The sequence below is a fragment of the Protopterus annectens genome, chromosome 6.part0 (genome assembly GCF_019279795.1).
Source record: "Protopterus annectens isolate FY-2018-M chromosome 6.part0, PAN1.0, whole genome shotgun sequence".
Lineage (NCBI taxonomy): Eukaryota > Metazoa > Chordata > Ceratodontiformes > Protopteridae > Protopterus > Protopterus annectens.
The window spans coordinates 1,354,245,396-1,354,269,788 of record NC_056737.1 but is presented as its reverse complement, the minus strand read 5'-3'; the positions used below and the strand labels follow the sequence as shown (position 1 = coordinate 1,354,269,788).

The 24,393-nt window shown below is 38.3% G+C and overlaps 1 protein-coding gene across 2 annotated transcripts in view; it reads left to right on the top strand.

The window, feature by feature from the left end:
* The window catches only part of MYLK (myosin light chain kinase), a 2,381,262-nt gene that overhangs the window by 1,043,032 nt on the left and 1,313,837 nt on the right, over positions 1 to 24,393 (top strand). For both annotated transcript variants that reach the window (XM_044074915.1, XM_044074916.1), the window contains exons 6-7: positions 8,730 to 8,895; positions 20,366 to 20,387. In XM_044074915.1, the coding sequence (XP_043930850.1) occupies positions 8,730 to 8,895; positions 20,366 to 20,387 (188 nt within the window). The remainder of the gene's footprint in view (positions 1 to 8,729; positions 8,896 to 20,365; positions 20,388 to 24,393) is intronic.

Genomic DNA, 24,393 nt, shown 5'->3' with positions numbered 1-24,393 from the left:
CTCAGTTCAGGTATCTAAACTGAATGTTGTGGAGAGATGGATATATATATATATATATATATATATATATATATATATATATATATATATATATATCTTAGAGGCTACCAGTGTTACAGAACAGACTCTCCATAAAAATAAAACAAAGCTAATTTGTCCATATTCAAATGCAACTTGGATCTAAGGATGGGTAATAGAAAATTTGCTCCAGGATTGCCCTTCATGCCACAAATGGATAGAGGCAGTTCCTAAATGCTGCATCCCTTACATGGGTGTTCTCAAATTGTCTATGGTATGATCACCGTTATTCTCACGAGGGCTAATATACAATTATCAGCCAAGGCATAGGTAAGACCAATTAGAAAATGTAAATTCGAGCTCCAAAAGGGAAATGGCTAAGCTTAAAATGTCCTCCAGGTAAACCTATGTTGTGGTAGTAAATAGCCCTTTTTAGATCACTAGTGCCCCTCTCACCCTCCGCCCTCCCAGTTTTCAACAGCTTCTAGTGCCTATGCAGATCAGAATTCTTTAAAGATAACAAATAATAAAGGAACTTGTATTAATAGAATCCTTTATACATGGTACTCTTCCTGAATAGACAACAGAATATCAGTTGTTATATTTCTATTTATCTCAATCCAAATAACTTTCCCCATGAAAGTAAAACAATTTTGTCAGGCATTTCAAAACTAGAAAAACAGTTAAATAACAAAAAATTAGCATACTTCACTCTGATATAAACTTTAATACACCCTGTACATGGGATGAGATACATTCCTAGTCTAGCAAACCAAACTAAATCTGCTAGACTACCTATCCCAACCATCAACCTTTGTTGGTTTGAGCCCATGAAAACAAGTAAAAAATGGAGAATATATTATAAATTAAGAGAAAAATAGTAGTGATGAACAACTAATCAGATATTAATTCCAGTTAGGGTTTAGAGATGAGTTACATACACTATTATTAGAAACATTAAACATTTATACAGTAATTATTCACTAAGGAAGCAAGAGACATATTAAGATATATATATATATATATATATATATATATACACAATCTGAATTAAGTGCTTAATAGACTAGACTAGATAACTAAACACTATCTTTATTAACAATCTAAATGATTACCAAAAATACCTAAGCATGTCATCTGTATTAGTTCTAATAAAAACTTCAAAATGGCAGAACAAATCAAAGAATCATTTAGCAGTTGTATTTACTTGCCCTCTGAATAAATCTTATCATGAAAATTATCCACTAAATAAAAACTTCACAAGAAATGTGTGTTAGCACATAGTGTGTGTTGTTCCCAAAAGATGTTAACATAGATTCTTAGAAATATTCCATAAGACATGTTTGTCCTTAATTAACTCCTAAACTTTTGGAATAGCAGATGTTTAAATGACTGATTAAAATCAATAATAATTAATCGGCATCAGTTAATATGACAAAAATTAGTAAAAAACATTATTTATATAAAACTTACTATGGATAACAGGTCTTAAAAGTGAATGACTCAAAGACAGAATTAAGATAGAAATAGCTGTAAATAGATACCATAGTAATAGGGTAATACTGAAACTCATAACTTGTTTGTTGTGTTATAACAAGTCATAGATATTACTGAGCTCTTTCCCTGTCATAAAGTGCTAATATACTAAAAAACATGACTTTATAATAACTGAAAACATGACATCTGAAATATAAATAATATCTAGGATACAATAAGAAAAACATATTAAATGCAAAGTAATTATAGTTCAATCAAAAGTATTCATACATATGTTTGCTAGGATTTAGTATGGTGCTTGAGTATCCTTACAGTTATTACCATTAGTCATAAGCATTTCCTGTAAATGTATAAGCCTATACTAAACACTTGCTAACTGCATAGGAAAGTTATTTGTAAAGATCTCTTTATAAAAAACTCCAGTATGTTCACTAGAAATAGTGACTATAATTAACTGTTTACAAGAAAATATAACATTTCTGTATATATTTGATCACAAAATATAGTCACTATTATAAAAGGGAGCCATGAATATGTTTGCAGACAGTGTAGCTCATAATTCTTGTAAAAGAAGCCTACTATGCTAAATTAACCAATCAGAGACTTGACATTCACAATTAGGCTTGCATACCCACATTAGATGTAATGTAATCTGATCTGCATGCACACTAAACAGTACAGTTTCCTGACCTCACTTTAACTGTATCACAAAGTCTGATTATTTACAGTAATAAATGTAAAGTTTAACTGTTAGATACTTCCAATCAGTAAATTAATAATCTGATGTTGTAAATCTTTGTTTATTCATTACACATAGGACATCGGTTCCGTCCTCGGAACTGATATGGCCGTTTCCCAGCTCGCACAAGCCAAAAACTCTCAGCTAAGAAGCTACCCACAATGCCCCTCTCATAGTTACTCCAGATCTCGTTTGCCGCGTTCCTAGTCAGAAGTGTTAGCCATCTCTCTCAAAGCTAAGTAGACAGTTGTTAATTTTATGACAGTTTTTCTTCAAAATTACTAAACTTTTAGTCAAGTTAGCCTTTTCTCACTGTCGCCTATAACCTAAACCTATTTCCTACTCTTTTCCTTGCTAATTCAATTTTCTTACCTTTTTTGGTACTGTCCCTCTCTCCTGTCTTTGACAGGCCTTCCCTTTTTACTATATGGTATTCTTTAAAATAACATCACTGGTATTTTTCCCTTATTTTTTCTAAAGGATAGCATTGTTACCTTACCATGTCAGACAAAGCTAAGTTGGGATTTAAACAGTCTGACCAGTGGGGACATAAGATGCCTAACTCAGATACAAATGTTTGTTGTGTCTACTGTTTGGGCGTGGATCATATTAAAGCTGACTGTGACATTTGTGCTAGTTTTAGTAATCGGACACTAGCAGAACGTAAGAATAAACTTATTTTAAAAGGTTTACTCAAGACACCTTTCTCGGAGGCTATATCAGGGTCTGAGGTCTCACCCCCTCCTAAGACCAAAAAACATAAGGAAAAATGGAGTCACTTGGTTCCTGCATCTCTGTCAGTTACAGAACCGAGTCGGCTCCATGCTTCACCGGCGCCCTTGGCGCAGACCTCTTCGACACCAGACTTTGTGTCCTCTCCCTTGGTGCTGACCATGATATTCACTCCTATTTTGGTTCCAACCATGGTGCCACTGACTTCGGTGTCGTCTGTGGTTCCCACATTGGCTCCGATGACTGTACATACCTCGACACCATCCCCAGCCACAGTGCCGACAGTTTCTTTGGCTCCAATGACTGGACGTGCCTCAGCACCATCCCTGGCCATGGTGCCGACAGAATCTTCGACTACATCAGCTCCAAAACTCGAATACCTGTCAAGGGCAAGATATTCTCCAACTTACGACCATTTTTTTTGGGCAGAGGTTTAGCCCCTTTCTAGAAAGACCTGATTCCCCTTCAGCAGCCTCCTTTAGATCCACTAGGAGTTTTTCTGAACTAGACCTAGTGCGGGTTGTGGACCAGCTTCTGACAGATTGCCCATTCCATCTAGACCTTCCGTCCCTCCTGGCTCAGAATCCTTTTTACACATCTTCCCCTGTTTATCCTCCTCCAGCATCCACCCTGATCTCGGTACCGATGTCCGCTTTGGTACATATTGTTTCGGCTCTGACAGCAGTGTTTCCCCTGTCAGCACAACCACCCTTGCTGCATCAGCTCCGATGGAGCCGATGCTTTCTTGGAGCGGTGCTTAGATCGTCCGTACCTTGGTACCTAGTCTGGCATCTATTTTCTCGATGACACTGTGTCCACAGTTCTGATGGCTTCCATTTCTCTCAAAACCCCTCAACTGGAGGTGGGCTCTTCGTGGCGGGGTGTGACCCCGGTTCCGAGGTTGCCCCTCCCAGTTCCGGGCTCCCATCCTTCCTCGAGTGGGCCTGCTGTACAGGTGATGAAAAGGGTTCTTTATTCCGAAGGCTCACAGTCAGCACCAATGACATCATTATCAGAAACCTCTCCTAGCATGCACCTCTCCCAACCCGCTATGTCTGGCCTCAGGCACGGGAGTCAGAAGAACCCCCTTTGAAGGGAACCCCTTCTCCGGAGTCCTCCTTAGAAGATCCCACTGGAGAGCCACCCTGGAAGAAACGGTGCAAGAGGAAGCACTTTGATTCCCCGGAGGAATCTTTCACAGAAGGCACTGATTGTGATGAGAGAGATGGGTCCCCACATTCTCCCCCAGACGTTTCATTCAGAGAAATTCTCGAAATCTTCAAACAGCAGGTGGAATGGAAGTCCTCTAACCCTTCTTCTGAGGAATCGGTGTTCCTGCAGACCTTCCGTGCCCAGCCATCTACTTCCTGGGTGACCCCACCAGCAGATGACCTTGTTAAACTAATTGTGCAGCGTGCCTGGAAGGCCCCGGACAATGCAGAACCTGTCCCCCGGAGGCCAGACAAAATTTTATCTACATTACAAGCTGAGTTTTGATGTTATTCTGCTTTAACAGTTTTATTAATGGCCAAGCTTTTTTCCTCTGTTCCAAAACCCTGGTTGAATAGTCATTATCAAACTTAATTGGGTTTTGATTACATTTTAATGGACTTTTCCTCCAGGCAGATTTTATGACCAATGCCTTGTCCAAATAAGATAGAAACTTTATGACTATTGATCTGGGAGGAGTAGAGGAGGATATTGACACTAGCTTTCCTAACATTGTATGAGCCCTTTCAATACCAAAGGACAGACCCTCCTTTAAATCTGAAATCTGTGGAATCCAGGTATTCAGGAAAGAAATGATATTCTCAGGGATGCCAAAAATCCTTATATTTGACCTTCTCTCCCTGTTTTCCAGGTCATCCACTTTATTGAGAAGCCAAGTGTTTTGTTTGATAAGTAAATTGGCTTTCTTCTTCCTTCAGTCTTCCATCAAGATCATTCAGGGATGCTTCTAAGTGTGCTATTTTGGATTGATGCTGCTGTATAAGTTCCTTGAGAGAATGTTTGTTTCTGACAATTTTCCTTAAGGTTTTGTAAATTCTCTTTAAAATCATCAATTTTAGTGAGAGTTCTTGTAGAGCAGATGTCACAAGCTGCATTTTGTTTTTTTAAAGCCGTGTCAGAATGTCAGAAGTCTTCGAAGTGCTCATCTCCACAAGTGATATATTCTCCTTTATAATTTGACAGGAAAAAACTTTCCTAAGTTCACTAAAGTTACTAATAATATAGTTTATACTTTCATCTATCAATTCTAAGTATTTTTACTGAAATAAAATAAGTTATTTCCTGTTTTTTATACTAGTGTCATGGAGCTCTGAAAAACTGCTGCTATCAGTTGGCCATCTTGGCTCCGCCCCCGACTTCATAACTTCTGATTTCCTAGACTTTATAAATATTTTTAAACAACCTGTAGTTCTCTGTCATTATCCAATTGGTTGATATGATTAGAAAAACTCTGAGTTGGATCTTCCCATGTACCCAGGTTCTTAAATGAATCTACTGTTTCAATCACTCTGTGCTGTATTAAATATTCACCTTCAAGTTTGTGTCTCCCAAATGTTATCTGCTTAGTTTTTGATGTATTTATCAGGATTCTCCTGTGCCCAAATTGTCAGTTTAGTCAAGTTATTTTGCAGACAGGACTTCCAAGGCAGCTGCACATTGAGTAGCAGCTTAATTTCAGCTCTCCCAGTGTGAAAACAAACTCAGAAGAGAGAACCAGTAAACTCGTATTTTTGCTAAGTTTCAGTAACTGGCTAGTACATGCACTGCCTGGATGCCAGCAAAAAAGAAATTCAGAGAACCTGAAAGAAAATCAGTCACAAAAGGTGAGGAAAAAACACTAACCGGGAAGAATTCTGCAGCTGTTCAGCTAAAAGCAGTTGAAGCTCCAGCTCTGTTGCAAGACATGACTTCCAGTAACCTAGAGGAAAAAATAAGACAAATGTGCTCATAACTGTTGGAGTATATCAACTCAAATAACAAAAGGCTGCAAAAAATGGAAGAAGCTTTAAACAGATATTTAGATGAGCTAATAAAACTGCAAAACTTGGAGGTCAAAATGAAGAAGAGGCTGGCTGAATATGAGACTACTGAAGAAGAGATGTTTCAAAAAATAATAGAATTAGAGGACAGAGAGGGAAAAACTTGAGATTTTCTGTTATACCAGAGAAGCTGGATGGAACAGACTGTATTAATTTTATGAAAGCACAAATAAGCAACTGGACTGGTATTCCACAGCAGGAGTTGTTAATTGAAAGGGCACATCATGTGTATGCTCCAAACCTGGCCATGAGAAAACAACCTAGACCCTAAATAGTAAAGATGCAATCCTACCGGGAGAAGGAGTTGATTCTGACAAAATTTGACAAAAGGGCAATGATTACTTTTTATACACTAGGCAGAAGAGGAGTAAATTTATTTCACTTCTCATGGAATGTTGAGAAGCAGGTGTGAGATTCAAACTGCTGTACTCGGCTATCTTAAGAATATTCTTTCTTGGAGGGACAGAATAATTTTTTGATGCAGAACATGCTGAGGAGGAAATACAAAAGTTTGTCCAGCAAGAGTGAGCTGTGAAACAGGAGAGTGTGCTTCTTGTTCTGGTAACAAAGACCACAGAGAAACCTTTTCCAATGTTTCAATGTATAATATTTTTGAGACAGAAAAAACACAAGAATTAACTAGAAGAACCAAGAGTATGTTGGAAATGAAGTTCTCTTGCAGACTTGGCCTATATGTGACATTTACCCAATTTCAGGTCATCTGCATACAGACTGCAGAATGCCTCAGACAAAAAAGATAAGTCTGAAAGATACAACCTAAACAAGTAAGGGCCTAGGACAGAGCCCGGAGGTACACCTTGACTGTAACCAAGAATTTCACCTGTCCAGTTGCTGTATACTTGCCATGTCCTGTTTGTAAGCCATGTAGCTATCCATCTTATCAGGAGTAAATCAATACCTAGTTGTTCTAATTTATTGATCAGTGTTTTGTGTAGGACTCTGTCAAATGCTGAAGTTAAATCTATGTAAGATATATCACAGCACAATTTTTCATTCATAGCTGTTATTATATTGTTATAGAACATCATGTTACAGGTAGAAATAGATATATTTTCAGTATATGCAAGCTGATATATGGTTCCAAGTCCTGACCTTTCCAGTTCTGACAATAACTTATCCAATATTAGCTTCACCATTATTTTTCCACAACAGGGAAGTAGACTTAAAGGTTTATATGACTCTGAGTTTGTCCTACTCCCCTTGCCTTTAAAGACAGGTTTAATGAATGCATGTCTTCAATCTTGAGGAATATCCCCATATTTATATGACCTAGTAAGTAATAGATATAATGGTACTATAAGTTCTTGCTGAAATGTTCTCAGGTCATTATTACTTATTCTGTCTCTTCCCAGTGCTTTGTTTGGATCCAATTTGCATAGTTCTTTTTCTTTGTAATCTATTTTGATTCCAGTATCTGAGGTTACCTGGATTTCACTAGAAAAACCCCATTTGTGGAGCCAAACTGTTTTGCATAAGATTTTGTAAATATATCTGTAATCTGCTGTGTTTGAAAATAACTTTTCATTGCACTTGACCCCCCTAACATATAGGTTCATAGGTTCATAGGTTGGTACTAGGCTATCAGCCCTAGGGCCTATACAAGCCTAGCCATAACAATTCCCTGGCTATTTCTTCCCACATTATTTACTTTCCTGGACCCCTGTCTAGCAGGGCGACTGACATGATCCCTGGGGTGAATTTCCTTTCTCCCATCCATTCGTCAAGGTTCCTCTTGAAGAGGTCCAAAGAGGCACTCTGCTTGACATGTATGGGCAATCTATTCCAGAGTCTGGGGAGTCTCTGGGTCAGGAACCTATCCCTCCAACATGTTTTGTTTATTGTGATGACAAGGTTTAGATCCCTGGAGCGTGTAGCTCTGAGGGATTGGGATTTCTTTAAGTGTAGCATGCCCAACAGCTCTGGGTTTGACATGGCCTTGTATGTTAAGCAGAGATCGCCTCTGAGTAGACGATATGCGACAGAGTATAGCTGGAGTTTTTTAAGGCTGTCAGTGTAGGGCATCTGCTTTAGGCCTGTGATTCTTTTAGTGAGGTATTTGAGGCCTTTCCAGTTGTTGCAGATGTCTTGAGAGGTACATACCAAGTAACTTTGGACCTACCCATTTTGCAGTTAACATTTGTTGGGTCTCCCTTTCACTCAGTGCCTTGGGAAGGGGATTCATCTCCAAGACTTAAAAGGATAATGAATTTTGTCTTCCTTACCATTTCCCAGACTAATGCCTGCTGTGGAGACTCCTAGGCTGTTCAAGTTCTCAGCAGACTAGTCTCTTCCTCCTCTGCCTTTAGCCCAGTAAAGCCTAACCCTTTTTTTTAGATGAAATGGAGAAAGTGCCCTAAATTGTACCCAGAGAAGCTTCTCCTAAAAGTGAAAGTCAAAATATACATACAAGGGAAAAGAATGCATTCTTACGGGTATTTGTATGGAAAAACATGGCATGATAATGGAGTTCTTTTCTCTCCTACTAGATTAAGGTAGGTGTACAGATATGAATTGATAGGGGCTGTTAAAAAAACTATAAAAAAAACTATAATGTTCACTGAACTGTACAACTATTAACCAGATTCTGCAGGATGTATGCAACTATATCTTATCATACATTGAGTTACCTTTTTCTTGTCAAATGATTTATTATTTAATGTATTTTCCTACAGGGTAATGTCAACTTGCAGTCAAATGAGCACTTCAACATGTTTGAGAAATCTGGAATGCATTTTCTTGAAATCAAAGATGTTCAGCTGTCTGATGCAGGAACCTACACGTGCTCTGTGGAGAACAGCTCTGGAAAAGCCACCGCATCTGCTGAGCTCGTAGTCCAAGGTATGACCACTGTACGGCATGACAAAATAACAGGTGGAGTTTAATGATTATGTTTTATTGGATCGGATTCACTTTATAATCTCAAATACTGAAAGGTCGAATTTCAGTATCTCAAGACCATAAAGTCCAATCCACAAAACACTAAGCCCAAAACTGCAAAACTTCAAATCGCAAACACAAACCATACACCACACCACACATACACCACAATACCCACACTACAAAAAAACACACACACACAAGCATAACACCACACATCTACAAACCTAGACTATATATAAGCAGAGGGGCTAGCCCCCCCTGCACCCCCCCACACACCCCCTACTTATACTAACTACGAGATTGCATAAAAAGAAAAAAACTGTAAACTCACACCCAGACATTCTACAGTCCCTCACACATGCGCACATACACACACACACACATACAAACACCACCACATTCAACACTTAAACACTCATACTTTTACCTGCCTACCCTAACCCACACGTATAACTTACAGACATACTCACATACACCCAAACACCTACACAAAACGCATACAAAACACTCACTCACCTTAAATTCCACCTAAATCCACACACTACACTGGACACCATCCACACAATACACTACACGTCACGTAACATAAAGCCATAACCGCAAATTCGACTTAATCAGATTCACGATCATGCACTTTCACTCTTTTGAAGATTCAACTTTATGGTCTTGAGATACTGAAATTCGACCTTTCAGTATTTTGAGATTATAAAGTGAATCCATTGGATCTGCTACAGCCCATGCCATGCTTATCACCTGGAAATTGCTTTTGCTCTTTTGTTTGTCCTTTCTAATAAAGCTTTATTTTAATGCCCACCAGTAAATTCTATAGCTTTGACCACTGTATTTATTAATTTGTTTATTTTCATTTATTAACTGGGTGAGTGAACTAGTTCATAATCTCTTCAACCATGACCCAGACCAAATAGGCAGATACAGCAGTCTATAAAAATAAAGAATGTTGATACAATAATTATTGTAAATAAATAAAACAATAGGAAGAAAACAACAGTAAGATACAATGGAAACAATTTATATTCATGCCACACATTATTAACAGACTTGTATGCAGAATAACCAGTGTTGAGCTTAAAGCCAATAAACATACCACATGTGCGCTTGTAGCTATACAACCTCATATACACAAAATAAATTACTGTTAGTGTAATTTCAAAATAAATCTACTATATGACTGTTATATCCATAGTGTTTACAATATGTACAAAGATATCCCAATGGGTTTTTGTGGACAAACCTATGAATTCTAGTCCTTCGGTTGAGACATTAAACGGAGGCCCTATCCACTTGAGTTGATAGTAGCTCAGGTGGATGTTAAAGATCCCATGGCAGCTATTGAAAAGAGAAGTGGAGGTTTTCCCAATACTCTGACCAAATTTCCCCTAGCAGTATAAATACTACCTTGGGTCTCCCCTGGAAAGAGGTCACATGCTTTGTGGGACTAACCCTATTAACAAAGGATAAATAAATAAAATAATAAGTAATGTACTAAGTTGTATGGAAAAACTGTTGGAGTTAGCTTACTACATAATATCTATCTAGCTGTATATCTAGATATCACTGTAAGTCTGTATTTATATCACATACTTGCATACAGTTAGCCTATATCTCTGAAGCAGTTGCATTTATTATCTTTTCATGAGTTGAGATTTCATTTTTTTCTTACGTTTTCAGATTCATAGGTTCATTGGTTAGTACTAGGTTAACTGCCCTTGTGGGCCATTTTAAGCCTAGCCAATTATTTCATTTAAGAATCAAACATTGCACCTCATGTCTGTAAGGTGGACACCTTAACCATTATGCCAACCCCCGATTATTATCAACTAACCTGATTTTGTCTGAAACGCTGTTCCAAAATGCTGGCACTGGTATTTTAAAGGCTTTAAAAATTTAAGCAAGGCAGATTGTAAAATCAAATATAGAAGCAGCTATAAACTAGCGTAAAGAAAATACAAACTAAATGGTTTGAAATCAACAGAAGGCTTACCGCAGAACTCTTCTGTAGGAACTTACCTGGACTTGTCTCTGCTTGTACCTAAAGGCATACTTTATTTTCTACCTACCTTTGACTCAAAAGTGCAGACAGGAATTTTAAATCTCAGGCAATATATTGTAGCTATCATCTGCAGAGGAACTACGTGCCAGTTGCTTTCTCTTTAAGATTTAAATGTGGGTAATGTGTTCCCTGTTTTCAGAATACTTCAGCTTTTTTTATGGGAGGGGGCTAAATAAGATGTTTCCCTTGACCTGATATAGTATTTCAAGAAGCACTGCAAATGTGTGCTTATTTGAAAAGCCAGTTTTATTTCACTTCCCAACAATTTTGGTGCATTTTTACTAGAGGCAGTTACCTACTCATTAAAGCTTTACATTTTTTTCATTCTGTACATTTTCTACATTTACAATGCTGCAAGATCTACAACAACCAATTTTTTTTAATTAAATTGATTAAACATTTATATTAAGACTTCACTTAATTTGGCTTTCTGCATGTGTGTTTTTCTAAAATCAATTAGAAACTTTACAGACTCTGTCACATTTCTTCTCTGAAAACAACTACATGTGCTTTGTCATAGTAGTATTTCTCTACAGCTTTTCTTAATATTTTATTTATCTGTTTTATGCCAAGAAAGTTCAATGGGACAAGCCCCATTTTCAATGGAAGCCTGGGGAGAAAAGTTCAAGTAAGTGAATGAGTAATAAAATGAAAATTGTGGCTTTATTGGTGTTGTGGATTTAATTTGGTTACAAAGCAACTAACCAAGGTTTGACAAATATCCTCAATGCCAAAGGAGCAAGCTGTAGAGTTGCATAAGTAGCTAGTGTTTAGCTCTTCTGTCTTGACTTTTGAGATTTAGGGTTAGCAGACTGACCAGGAATTACCAAGAGTAGTATCCCACAAAAAAGGGATGGTGCAATATAAATTCCACCAACCAAAAAATAAAAATGTTGAAAATAGTCCTTGTTAGCCCCTTGATATATCCTTCATCCCCTGTTATCTTCTGATGTAGGTTAGAAATTCTGGGAATTACATCAGAAGTGTAAGGAGGTAGATTCATGTATGCAGAGTCTGTGATGCCCCAGGCTTCTGATATCCTATTAAAAGTTGATATATTTAAATGGACTGAAAAGTACCGGTCATTTCTGGTTTACTAAGATAAGTGGTGTGGAACTACTGCAAAGCATGTTGATGATTATATACCACAGCTAGTACTGTAAATTCTAATCTGCAGCCTTGACATACCTGTATCTATGAGCAAAGAGATTCAAAAGGAAGAGCAATCATTTTGTAAACCAGCAAACATTAGAGATATATTGTTTTTTTGCCTTTCATCTCAGGCTCTGTGTAGTAAACAACTCAGAAGCATGTCATTTTAAGCTAAAATGTATGGTTCATATTATATCATCATAGCCCATAGCAGCTAATTCCTTGCAAATAAACAAAATGGCTGAAACTACATAAGCAACTGACACAATGCTGTTTACATGAAAACTAAAAAACATACAGAAATAATGTTTGTATTGGGGCAAACCCCAAAACTTACTCAATTAAATATAATTCCACTGTCACACAGCTCTGGAGAAAAGGCAAAGACCACATACTTTAAATATTAATTTTCTAATGTCTTGATTGCATACAAAAAGAAACAGAGAAAGGGGAATGCAAATGCACTTTAGATTTAAAGGGTATTTATTTCCCCTTAAATTATGTTAGGAGGAATATAAAGTATAAAGTGAATGGCAGTTTTCAAAAAAAATAAATAAATAAAAAATCTGGTTAAAACTATCATTTTGCTTTATTACCACAATAGTAAATACGTCATTAAAAGTATCAACAGTAGAGCAACATGCTCCCGATCCTTGCCATATCTGCTGTTTTAAAGTTTGTTTCTGTAAATATTTAGATCTGTTTATTAAAAATGGTAAAATAAGTGGCACCATAACTGAAGATTGATACATTAGTGAATGATCTGCAGCACAGTGGATACCATTGTTATCTGACAACAAGAGGTTCTCTGGTTCAATTCTCAGCTGTGCATCCTTCTGAGTGAAGTCTTAATGGCCTCCATATGTTCATGTAGGTTTCCTCCTGGTGCTTTGGTTTCCTCCCACTTTCCAAAGATATGCAGTAGGTGGATTGGACACTCTAAACTGGCTATAGGTATGTGAGTGTGTAGTATGGAAGAACAGCCACTGCAGAGGTAGCCACCCAGCATTGTGAACCTTGGCTCTATATGATTGTCATTGTTGATGTGACACCCTGACCTCATGTGCAGAAATGGGAAAAGTGGTTATGGATGCATGGATGGATGGATGGATGGATATATGGATTTATAAGTGTGATCATGAAGTTTTGAATGGACTGTGAAACACTGACTGCTGAAATTTGTTGTTTCACTGTTGCATTAGAAGTGTTTCTGCACCCCTAATGTTGGGGGGAGGTGCAGCTTCTGTACTCCCTGCTATTTAAATATACTTGCTCTGATATTGCTGGATCTCAGAGAAAAGTGACACCTCTGATATGCCAGTCACAAAAGACTGTCAGTTAAACAGCGTCCAGAATAGATATGTGATGACCTTTAAGTAGGAGTAGGAAACCTAGACATTTATTAATTCAATTTTTTAAATGTAATAACTAAGTAATACTATCTCACTTATAATGTGCTATGTGATTGTTGTATGAAGCTACTAATTTGTCAATAAATATATCCTGGCAATGAATAGAACTAACTAGAATACCTATAATTTGTACTCTGTATCCATGTTTAATTCACTGTTTATCTGTATTTCTGTAGGTCATATCATTCCCAGACTGTATAAAACCGGTCCATAGGGAATCAGTCCACTACCTCAGTTAACAAATTTAATAACTAAAATAAAAATAAATAAGACATGCTTTTGTGATAACGATTCTGAATAACTCCCTGCATGCAGTCATGATTAGGATCCATCTGGTTAAGTTCAGCTCAATGCTGTTGGAGTGATTCCTTTATTTTGTGAAACTTCCTTTTCATGGTGTTTATGTGATCATGGAGCTGGATTATATAAGTTGTAGCATGTACCTTCTGTAAATAAATAAATAAATAAAATATAAAAATATTTAGAAGCTTTCTTCAGACTGAGTCCCTGATGAATTGAACTCAGCGAGTTGAAACCTCATTGAGGTGAACTTCCAAGACTCATAGGGGAAGCAATTGAGATATTACTGAGTTCATCAAAATGGAGGCATTTAAACTTAATATGGCAACTGCAGTACTTCTGTGGCATAGAGGAATGAAGCCATGACTATGATCTAGACGACATGGGTACCAGAGAAGCCAGCTACAGGGGGGGAGAGAAATTATAAGATGGCTCCTGTTCACTTTTCCCATGAGGTGAAGAAGATGGATGCATGTGCCTTGAGTTGTGTGCTATGGTTATGATTTCTAATGGAGGCTGAAGTTGGGTTGGGGGTGTCTGTCTACATGGAGGGTGGGACCACATGAGTAATGTCACTCACAGAAGCAGGAGACAAAGCTCTCGCACTACCCCATTGCACAGCAACCTTTTGGGACATCATGATACTCTGCACGGAGTCTTGGGTGCCAAAGTTCAGAAGATGCTCTGACAGCTGACAAAAGGTGAACAAGTGAGTCAAAGGTCATATCAGTATCTCAGTGGTCAATCCATTACAAGCACATAGTGTTAATACCAATTAGATTTTCGGTGTCCTTTTTTTCTTATGTGTATATATATGTTTGTTTTCAATCAATTTATGCTTCTTTTTTTAGTTATATCTAAATGTTATGAATGGTGCATTTATTATCTCTTTAACTTGTTAGGTAATTGCATTATGTCCCACTCAGCCAAGGAACCCTTCTATGTCACATGTTGCTACATTGCACCTTGTATGCAAATAAAACACTTAGCAGACAATGTTAACTAATATTTGCCTGAATTTTCTTAACCATATTGATATGAAAATATCAACTGATATTATCCCTTGTATGTGCAATGGAAAATGAGCTCTTATGAACAGGTCTGTAGCATAAATGAAAACAGTTTAGTTTATGCGATTGAAAAGTCATCCCTCCACAAAGTCTTTTGTTTTTTAGTACGTTATTTGATTATGGTTCCACACTTTCCAGTCAAGACCAGTTCACCCATTCCCATTTCAAGGGAGAGAATGCCACTGTTGTACTGACTGATCCCAACCAAAGGCAGGGGATAGTGTACCAAGAATTTTATGTGTTCCCATAGTTGTATTTTTGATGATTTGTCATTGCTTTGAAAACAGATTCAGATGTTATTGTTGGCCATATTTCTCTATTAGTAATATATAAAAATGCAAGTAGGTGGCCTCTGGTGGAGTGGCATTCTTGTTAGGCTGTCCAAACCCATTATTATTCAAAAGTGAGGTTATTTGGTATTTCAATTTAGACATTAAACTGATAGCCTGATAGACATGGGTATCCCGAGGCAATGTAGCTTGTCTTATGTATACTAACAACCATTTATTCCTAAAATAAAAACACTTTATGTGAGAGATGTAGTTACACTATGAAATTGGAGGCAGGACTGTATTTATTTTATGTGCATTCTTACCCTCATTTGTACATAGATATCATGTATTATATATTATATTATTATATATACATTAGCTTTATGCATTTTAACATTGGATTAAATGAAACATAATGAATATTTATATATTTTTAATGTTTTAAATAGGTATAGTTATCTGGTATAAATACAAGTTTGTTAATATTAAGTTAACACAATATAGCAGTATGAGTTTAATGCAAGCATTATATTTTAAATATTTTAAATATGACTGTTTGGTTAATACACCTTTAAATAATGTACTATATGCATTTTGAACCCTAAGCAGTAATGAATGTGATTGGTTTGTAATTATTTCACTAATTAATTTTATGATATAAAGGTGTTGCTTTTTTGGGCATGCTGTATCTTGATAAAGTTTCCTAACTGAGGAGAAGAAAGCGCTTGATTTTTTACTGTGTGGCTCAATAAATTTGTTTTATACCTATTAGATTCATCGGCTATATGTTTTTTTCCATATCTCAGTACCACCAAAGCATTTTTGCTTTATTTAGTTTCTTTTTTACCAGTTTGTCAGGTTGTCAATATACACACACTTCCTACACTAAATTAGGACACAACGCACAAACCCACATATGGGAATGGACTCAGTAGTAACTTACCAAAAGATCAGAGGCCTTCCAAACAGAAACCACTTACACAACAGTACAAAAAACACAACATATAATACACACACCAGTTTCTCAACAAGTAAGCCCATAAAGCATAACACCACAAAACCTAATGTATTGGTCATAGGTGACTCTGTTGTGAGACACACAGATGTTCCCCTCATCGGGTTGGATAAGAAATGGGTTACGGTTAGCTGCCTGTCAGGTGCCAGGATCCATCAAGTCATTCAAGCACTCAAGTCACTCAACCATAATACTAGTATGGCTCTGTCATAGTCTGTGTGGGGGTAAATGACTTGAAACGTACCTCACTAGACTACATGAATAAAGACATGACTGAGTTTTCAGATTGTGTCACAGGCAGGTATAAGCCTAACCTTAAGCAGCATTCTATCTTCTTCAAGGATGATGCCACAATACAAAGGACTTTAATAATTGGCTTTGCTGCTGGTGTCAGGACAAGGGGACCCAATATCTGTCAGCTTGGGAAGACATGGTTGCTATACCGTGCTGCTTTGACAGAGATGGTCTAGGCTTTTAGATACTACCTAATGTGCCATGTTTAGGCAGTGTCAAAATAACCAACCTCCCATCATAACAAAATTCTCCCTAGATAATCTTGGGGTACTGATGCTTAATGTTAGGAGTCTAAACAAGAAACTGTAATCCCTGGAAGTACTGCTGCCTGTTTAGTTACCAAGACATGATTCAAAGGCTCGGAAGGCACCCCAGCCATTCCGGGCTACAATGCCTTCCATACATTCAGACCACAAACTAAGAATGAAAGAACCAGAGGAGGAGGAGGAGGTGTTTCCATCTTCATTAAGGATAAGTACACCTAGAGACTGGTCAAACATTATGATTCTCTTGAGCTGATCCATGTCCAGGTAATGATAGGCAAAGCCCCCTTCCACATCATAGCTAGCTACAATTAACTATAGGCAAAGCCCCGTACCATATCATAGCTAGCTATAGGTCCCCCACAATGGAACAGGAAAAGCATACCGCATACCTGGACTTACTGGAGTCACTTGTCATGCAGCCCAACAACTTACTCATGGGTGATTTTAATTATCCTACCATCAACTGGAAAATCTGCATAACGAAAGTGTGCTGGCTCTGATTCTTGGACTTTGTCAATGCAAATCCTGTAGAATAGCTAGTCAACACACCCACAACAGGCTCAAGTGTCCTGGACATAGTACTCACTAACATGGGAGAGCATTGCACCCCTTCCCCATGTAATGTCCTACCTGGTAAGGCTGGACCAAAAATCAGTCTTGCTCAATGTTATTGTAACACCAGATACCCCATCAAGCTGAAAAACCTGTAAGAATTTCTCTGACAAATTGTATCCTATAAGTGATGGTATAAGAAGTTTCAAAGGCCCTCAAATGCAGATAGCATGAACTCCTATGCAGAGGTCTACACCAATGCCCTGTTTAACCACTTAAGCAGTTGTATAGAACTGACTGCACCTGACTGGATTAAAAACAGGTCCTGCTGAAAAAGCAAGCCACCCTGATGGACCCCTAGTATAAACAGGCTGTATAACAAGAAAAAGAAACTAATGTCCAAGAACAAGAGGGAACTAGCTCAGCAGAGGAAAAAGTCTCTGTCTAGCTTGAACAAAACAAACAAATTAGAGATCTTGTCAAGTCCTCCAAAGCTCATTATAAAGCAAAAATAGCCTTCCTAGCTAAGGATAATCACAAAGCATTATTTAACTGTGTTCAAAATCTAAAAGGCTATACCCAGCTATGCACTGAACTGGTTGCAGATGGCACTACCTGTACTCAACTGGAGGTAATAGCCAACCTGCTAGCCGACAGATTTGGAGAAAGCTTCATAACCTTTCCCCTCCAGTCTTTCTCCAAACCATACCTGCCACCATTCCACAGCCTATTATCTCAAGAGAGCAGGTCATATAGGCACTCTCCAAAGCCAAAAACATGGCATCAGTGGGACCAGACAACATCTGAGGTTGCCTTTTAAACAACTTAAAACATGACCTAGCAGACACACTTGGATCCTTGGTTAATCACAGCCCACAAACTGGCTATATTCCAGTGGAGTGGAGGACAGCAACAGTAATCCCTCTACACAAAGGGGGACCATCAACTGACCCTGGGAATTATAGACCCATAAGCTTCACTAGCCTCATCTGCAAGGCCATGGAAAGGATTATTATGGACCTTACTAACAAGGACATAGGTAATCTCCAAACACTGGACTCAACCCATTTCAAATTCTTTAAAGGTAGATAATACCTGTTAAACATGGTTGACTTCAAAAAAGTCACTAAGGCCCTGGATGAAGGAAAGACAGTGCATACTGCCTATCTTGACCTAGCCAAAGCATTTGACACAGTTTCCCACCCGGGTATTATAGAGAAATTCTCCCATTTGGGAATTAACCCCTACATTACCAGATGTGTAGCCAACTGGCTCACTGACAGGACACACTGTCAAAGTGGGTGACTTCACCTCTAACAAAAGACCAGTCACCAGTGGCATTCTACAGGGTCCTTTGCTGGTTCCCTTACTGTTCGGAATTTATTTTTCAGAAGTCCAGGCAAATATGGACAGGCTGTGGCTGGCCATGTTTGCTGACTATTGCAAATTGAGTCCTCTATTGATAAATTATTGCAGACAGGGTTAATGCAGACAAATGATTGGTGCCAAAGCCACGGATAAAAGCTAAATGCAAAAAGATCATTATTATTCCCTTTGGGAAAGCTAGTATCCCTGATAATTATATTATATACAGCAACCCCCCAAAGTGTAGACCCAGTGGTATGTGATCTGGGTACTCAGGTTGATAGCAGTCTGAACTTTGACCACCATGTATCCACAGTAGTAAGGAAATCCTTCTGTGTGGCATATCTTATAAGTAAAGGCATCACATCCAGATCTTAGGATGTTATAATTCCATTATACTCGGCCCTCGTCAGACCAGTAATTGAGTACAAGGCCCCTTTTTACATGTACCTCACCAGACACCTGCAACAGATGGAGAGACCGCAGAGGTTTCTCACCAAGAAATTACAGGGTACACAAAATTCTTATGCAGAAAGACTAAAAGCCCTATCACTATATTCTGTCTCATACAGGTTGCTAAGGGGCGACCTGTGCCTGGCTTACGGTGCAGTCTCTGACCCGGTCCTGAAAAAAATGCTACGCATTCGAAAATCAAACTGCTGGAGCATCACTCTCTCCAGGGATCTTCACCCAGCCTCTGACATGAACAGATCATGCTGGAGAAATAAATACAGCTCCCAGAGACTGCCACTTCTCTGGAACAAGCTTCCAAATCAAGTGAAACAGAGCCCATCCCACCACCTAGATTAATGGATGGGTGACCACAGATTTACTCCTGGGGTGGTGCCCATGTTCCTCCTTAGACAGAGGAAGTTGGGTATTAACTACCATAGACCCTTACCTCTGTGAACTTCACTCACCTAACCACTGACAATTGGGGCAACTCGGGCTAAGTATGACTAGGCTTATAAGAGCTCTAGGGCCATTACCTAGCAACCTCCTATGAACCTGTTTATCTCTTATACTTTGAGTATTACAGTAGTAGGCCATGTTTCTCTTTTCCTTGTATTTCTTAAAAAAATAATGTGGTCAGATATTTTTCCTCTGACAAAAATGTATTTATACATTTATAATCAACTGAAATGATTTGAATCTAATAATGTGATTTTTGTTTTCATACTTGTACATAAATATGATACTTTTGCACATAGACAGTACAAGCATATCTCTATTCTTTGTGTACCATTACAGACTAAATTGAATTCTCTCTGCCTTTTATGTTAATGCATCAATTCCATTGCTTGTATATATCCATTGTCATTAGTGCACAGCTCCATACAAAATTATTGAAGTACAGCATTTATGCATGTAGTATTATATTTGACTATTGGCCCTGGACATGCCTGAAAAGGGTCCCTGGACAAGTCCATCCACCCAGTCAACTTTTAAGCAAATAAAAGTAAATTGCATCTCAAGTTTTGTTCTTGAAAGGCTATTATGGATGAGCTGATAGTATTTCTGTGGGTTTACTGTATGGTTACATACCAGAAGCCAACTGTTAACATTTCTTTATCATTGTTATACCAATCAGTATTCTCTGTACAACAGAGATTAAAATCTATTTCCTTTATTACATAATTCCTGTCTTTATCTTTGCAGGTTCAGGTGATAAAATATTCAGGTAAGTTTAACACTCTTGTATTATATTCTTATTTTTAATTCATTCTTTGTTGTTGCTGTTATTGTTCAGAATGATAATCATGAAATTCTAGCCATAAAGGTTCTCTGTAAATAAAATAAATGTAGATCTTAAATGTGCCTATGAACCTGTATTGTATTACATAATAAGAAACATCCCAGATGCTAGAATGATTCCTAGTAAGTAATTTTCCTCTGCTATATGATTAGAGACCTGTAATGAACCATATTTTATCTTATTAAATATAGACAAACAAACTACTGACACTGCTTTTGCAGTACAACCTTCATTAAAAGTGTTATTTGCAGAACTGCTTATACCAGCCTGTACTAACATGAAATGTATTTACCACAGTGACTAAATAATATATAGTAAAGAGTATATGTAGTGGGTTCACTCCCCTGTATGCCTTTATTACATATTCTTATCTTCAAGTAAGTCAGTAAAAAGAGTTTGTCAATTCAGACATTATCCAAGCCCTCAGTGTTCATTAAATTCACTCTGTGACAGAACATTCTTAAACAATATATTATCAAGTTGGATGTTTTCACCCTTGTTGTTATTTTCTTTTTTGACAGCTGTCTTTCTTTTACTATCGTCATACTTTCAAATACTAACTGACTTGAAACACAAGTCTTTTGATATATCAGGAACATTTTTTTTTTATAACAGCATGGCTGAATTCCATATTTATTGCTAGAAACTGAGTAAATCTGCTTTACAATCCAAACCTGCTTTTTTGTTGTGTAAACAGCTAAAATATTTCTACTTTCTGAAACATATTTAAAAATGTGAAGAGAGTGACAAATCAGAAACATAGAAGACAGAAAAAATAACCCTCTTAAGTCTCAAATGTATGCCTTGCATTTGCCAGATACCCTGCCGCTTTCAAATTTTCCATAGGTCAGGGGGCTAGGAGCTAAAGGTATGTTTGTCAAATCCAATATGCTTCTAAAAATCATGTCAAATCTTCTCATTCAAAACTTAATTTCATGTCATTCTAGACAATATAGCCCTGCTGTGTTAAGGCTTTACTCTCTATATATGCAGTTAACCATGGCAGTAATCCATTGTGGCAGTAGAACTTAGCAGAATTTTAGACTGATGTCTTACACCGAGCCCTTCCAAGTAAGAATTCTGTACTTTGAAACTGTGTTGAACAGACAGATAAAATGAAGTGGCAGCATACACAAGCATGAATGTGGTTTATCCTCCTCAGCGTGAAGTTTAGTACTAAGCACATATCTTACTATGCTTACTTTTTTCGTATTTTACACATTAGAGTATGTTAGGTATGATATCAAAGTCCTGATTTGTAAAGTGGTACTTCTGGTATCTAAAACTGGTCTAGCTAGGCCTTGCTGTGAGAGAATGGGGATGTTCATCGTGTTACACTGTTGCAGTCATTACACTTGGGTTATCCTGCCGTCAGGCGGTCCCGTAGTCGGCCAGAGTTCCAATGTCTTGGTCCGGCGTCGGTTGCTGTCACTTCTTCCCTGACGTCAGTGCGCCAGGGGTATATAAGATGCATCCAACGCCATTTTCTTCAGTCCTTGCCGCATGGTGCCCAAAGCAGAAGCAGTTCACAAGTGCCAGTCGGCCGACTCCTGAGATTTTCGAAGTCGAATTTCAGATCCGAAGTCTTCAGTAAAGCTAAGTACCCCATTGGGGAAGCTTTTTTCTTGCCTCAGACCGATGTCAGAAAAAGTTAATAATTGTATTTCTTGTGGGAAGCAAATACCTCATAAGGACTTCCACTCTTACTGTATCCCATGCCTAGGCCCTGATCACGACGTCACTAGTTGTCGGTTTTGTGCTAGATTTAACAAACGCACTATAAAAAGACGTTTTGATTTTGCTTTGCACTACTTTGGCTGAAGGTTCAATTATACTATGCCGTCGGATCAACCAACGACCGCAATACTGAAAAAACACAAGGACAAGGATAAAGACAGGCATCCGAGGTCCAAAACCGATGACAAAACCTCTTCTAGACCAGTCGCCATTTCGCCAGTTCTCAGTGAGGCGCTTTCACAGCCACTGACACCCGCTACCTCAGAGCCACAGGCCGCCTCCGACTCCCACATGGAGACAACTAGGCCTCTGGAAACTCAAGGTATTGGGCCTATGGAAACTAATCCCTCAGATGGGTCCGGAGCCACTGAGCAGGCATCGGCTTCTGAGGGTGTTTTCAGACCTTCACAACTTACCATTAAAACAACAGCCAAGACAAAAGTACCATTAAAGACAAAGAAACAAGTACAGCATTCTCCTGGACAGACCTCCATGCCTAAGAAACAGATGCTTAAAATGTCCGAAGACCTCATTACTCTAATCAGGGGTTCCCATCCCCCTCCTGAGAAAAGCCCTAGGCAGGATACAGACTATGATTCCTCTGATCAGGTTTCCATTTCCTCTGATTCCTCTTCAGACCAGGATGCTCTCTACCCCCCTACGAGGACTCTGATGCTGAAGAATCTATCCCTTCAGCCTCTCCTCCTGAGGATTATTCTTTTGGGGAAACTTTACATACCATGAGGGAACATTTCCACTGGGAAAGTCAGGATTACTCAGAATCCAAGAAAAGGCTCAGGGATTTCCTTTTATTGCCTCAGCACAGGCCCTTGGCTATTCTGCCTGTGCTAGATATTGTGGATGATGTGTTCTCTGAATCCAGCTTATCTTCTGATTCTTTTCCCCCTGCACCAGCCAAGCCAGATAGATATTATAGTCCCAGACTCTCACAAGTTTCTTTATAAAAACCCTTCGGCTAATCCAGAAACTATTTCCTAGGGTCCAAAAGGGGTTAAGGCTTCCATTGCAAAAAATCCAGTACCCTCCGACAGAAATTCCAGAGCTTTGGATAGATGGGGGAAGAAAGTATACACTTCTGCAACTTTAGCAGTAAGAGCTTTAAATTGCCAGTTTCATATTCTTAAGTACCAACAATATTTAATGGCTCAGTTAAAACAGAAAATGCTTGCAAGCTCAGAAGCTCCTGATTGTAAAGAAATGCAGGATTTATTGCATGCAGTTGAACAGGTGGGAAAACATACTCTACATTGTGGTTTTGATTCTTTAGAGGCCTCTTGTAGAGCCGCAGTTACAGGTTCTGTGATTCGAAGACATGCTTGGTTAAAAGAATAGAGTTTACCTGATCATGTTAAGGCAAAATTATTGGATGCTCCTTTACAGCATGATACCTTGTTTGGTGTTAAGACAGAAGAGGTGTTAAAGAAAATGTAGGATAAAGCTAAATCTATGCAAACAGTCAAGGATTTCTTACAGGTGCAGCCATCTCGATTTAGCAGAAATTGGCCAACAAAGAATTGGTCCTTTTTGGTGTCAGACAGGCCACAGAGAGGCAGATACAGACGCCCAAGAGGCAGATCTCAACCCCAAGGCTCAAACAGACAATGACAGTGGGGCACCTCAACCCCAAAAGGAGGTGAGGACAAGTCTCAACCTTACAGGAAACAGTCACAATGACTTTCCCCTTCGTACGCCAAGCACTTCCCTTTTGGAGGCCCCCTTAGGGGGGAAAACTAGCACTTTTTTCTCAAAACTGTCAAACAATCACCCAAGACAAATGGGTTCTGAATATTTTGTCTCAAGGTTACAGGTTCCACTTTCATACTTTACCAAGGCTAAAAGGAATGCCAGACCTGCCACAAAATCAATGGGCAGAGACACAGAAACAAATTTCAGCCCTCATGGACATGAGAGCTATTCAAAAAGTCCAAAGAAACGAACCAGCACGTAAGGATTGCTCTGGACAAAAATGTATTTAATTAAAAAAACATCCTCAATATAATGGCAGTACACCATTATATAAACAAACCGGTTTCGGCTCTAGCCAAGCCTTTATCAATGCACAAAATTGAAACATTTGAAAAGTCTCACCACCATTTTGGTGCTATACTTATAGTCCCCATATTTAAAGAAACATGCACCATAATTGACAAAACATAACATCATTCCATATAAA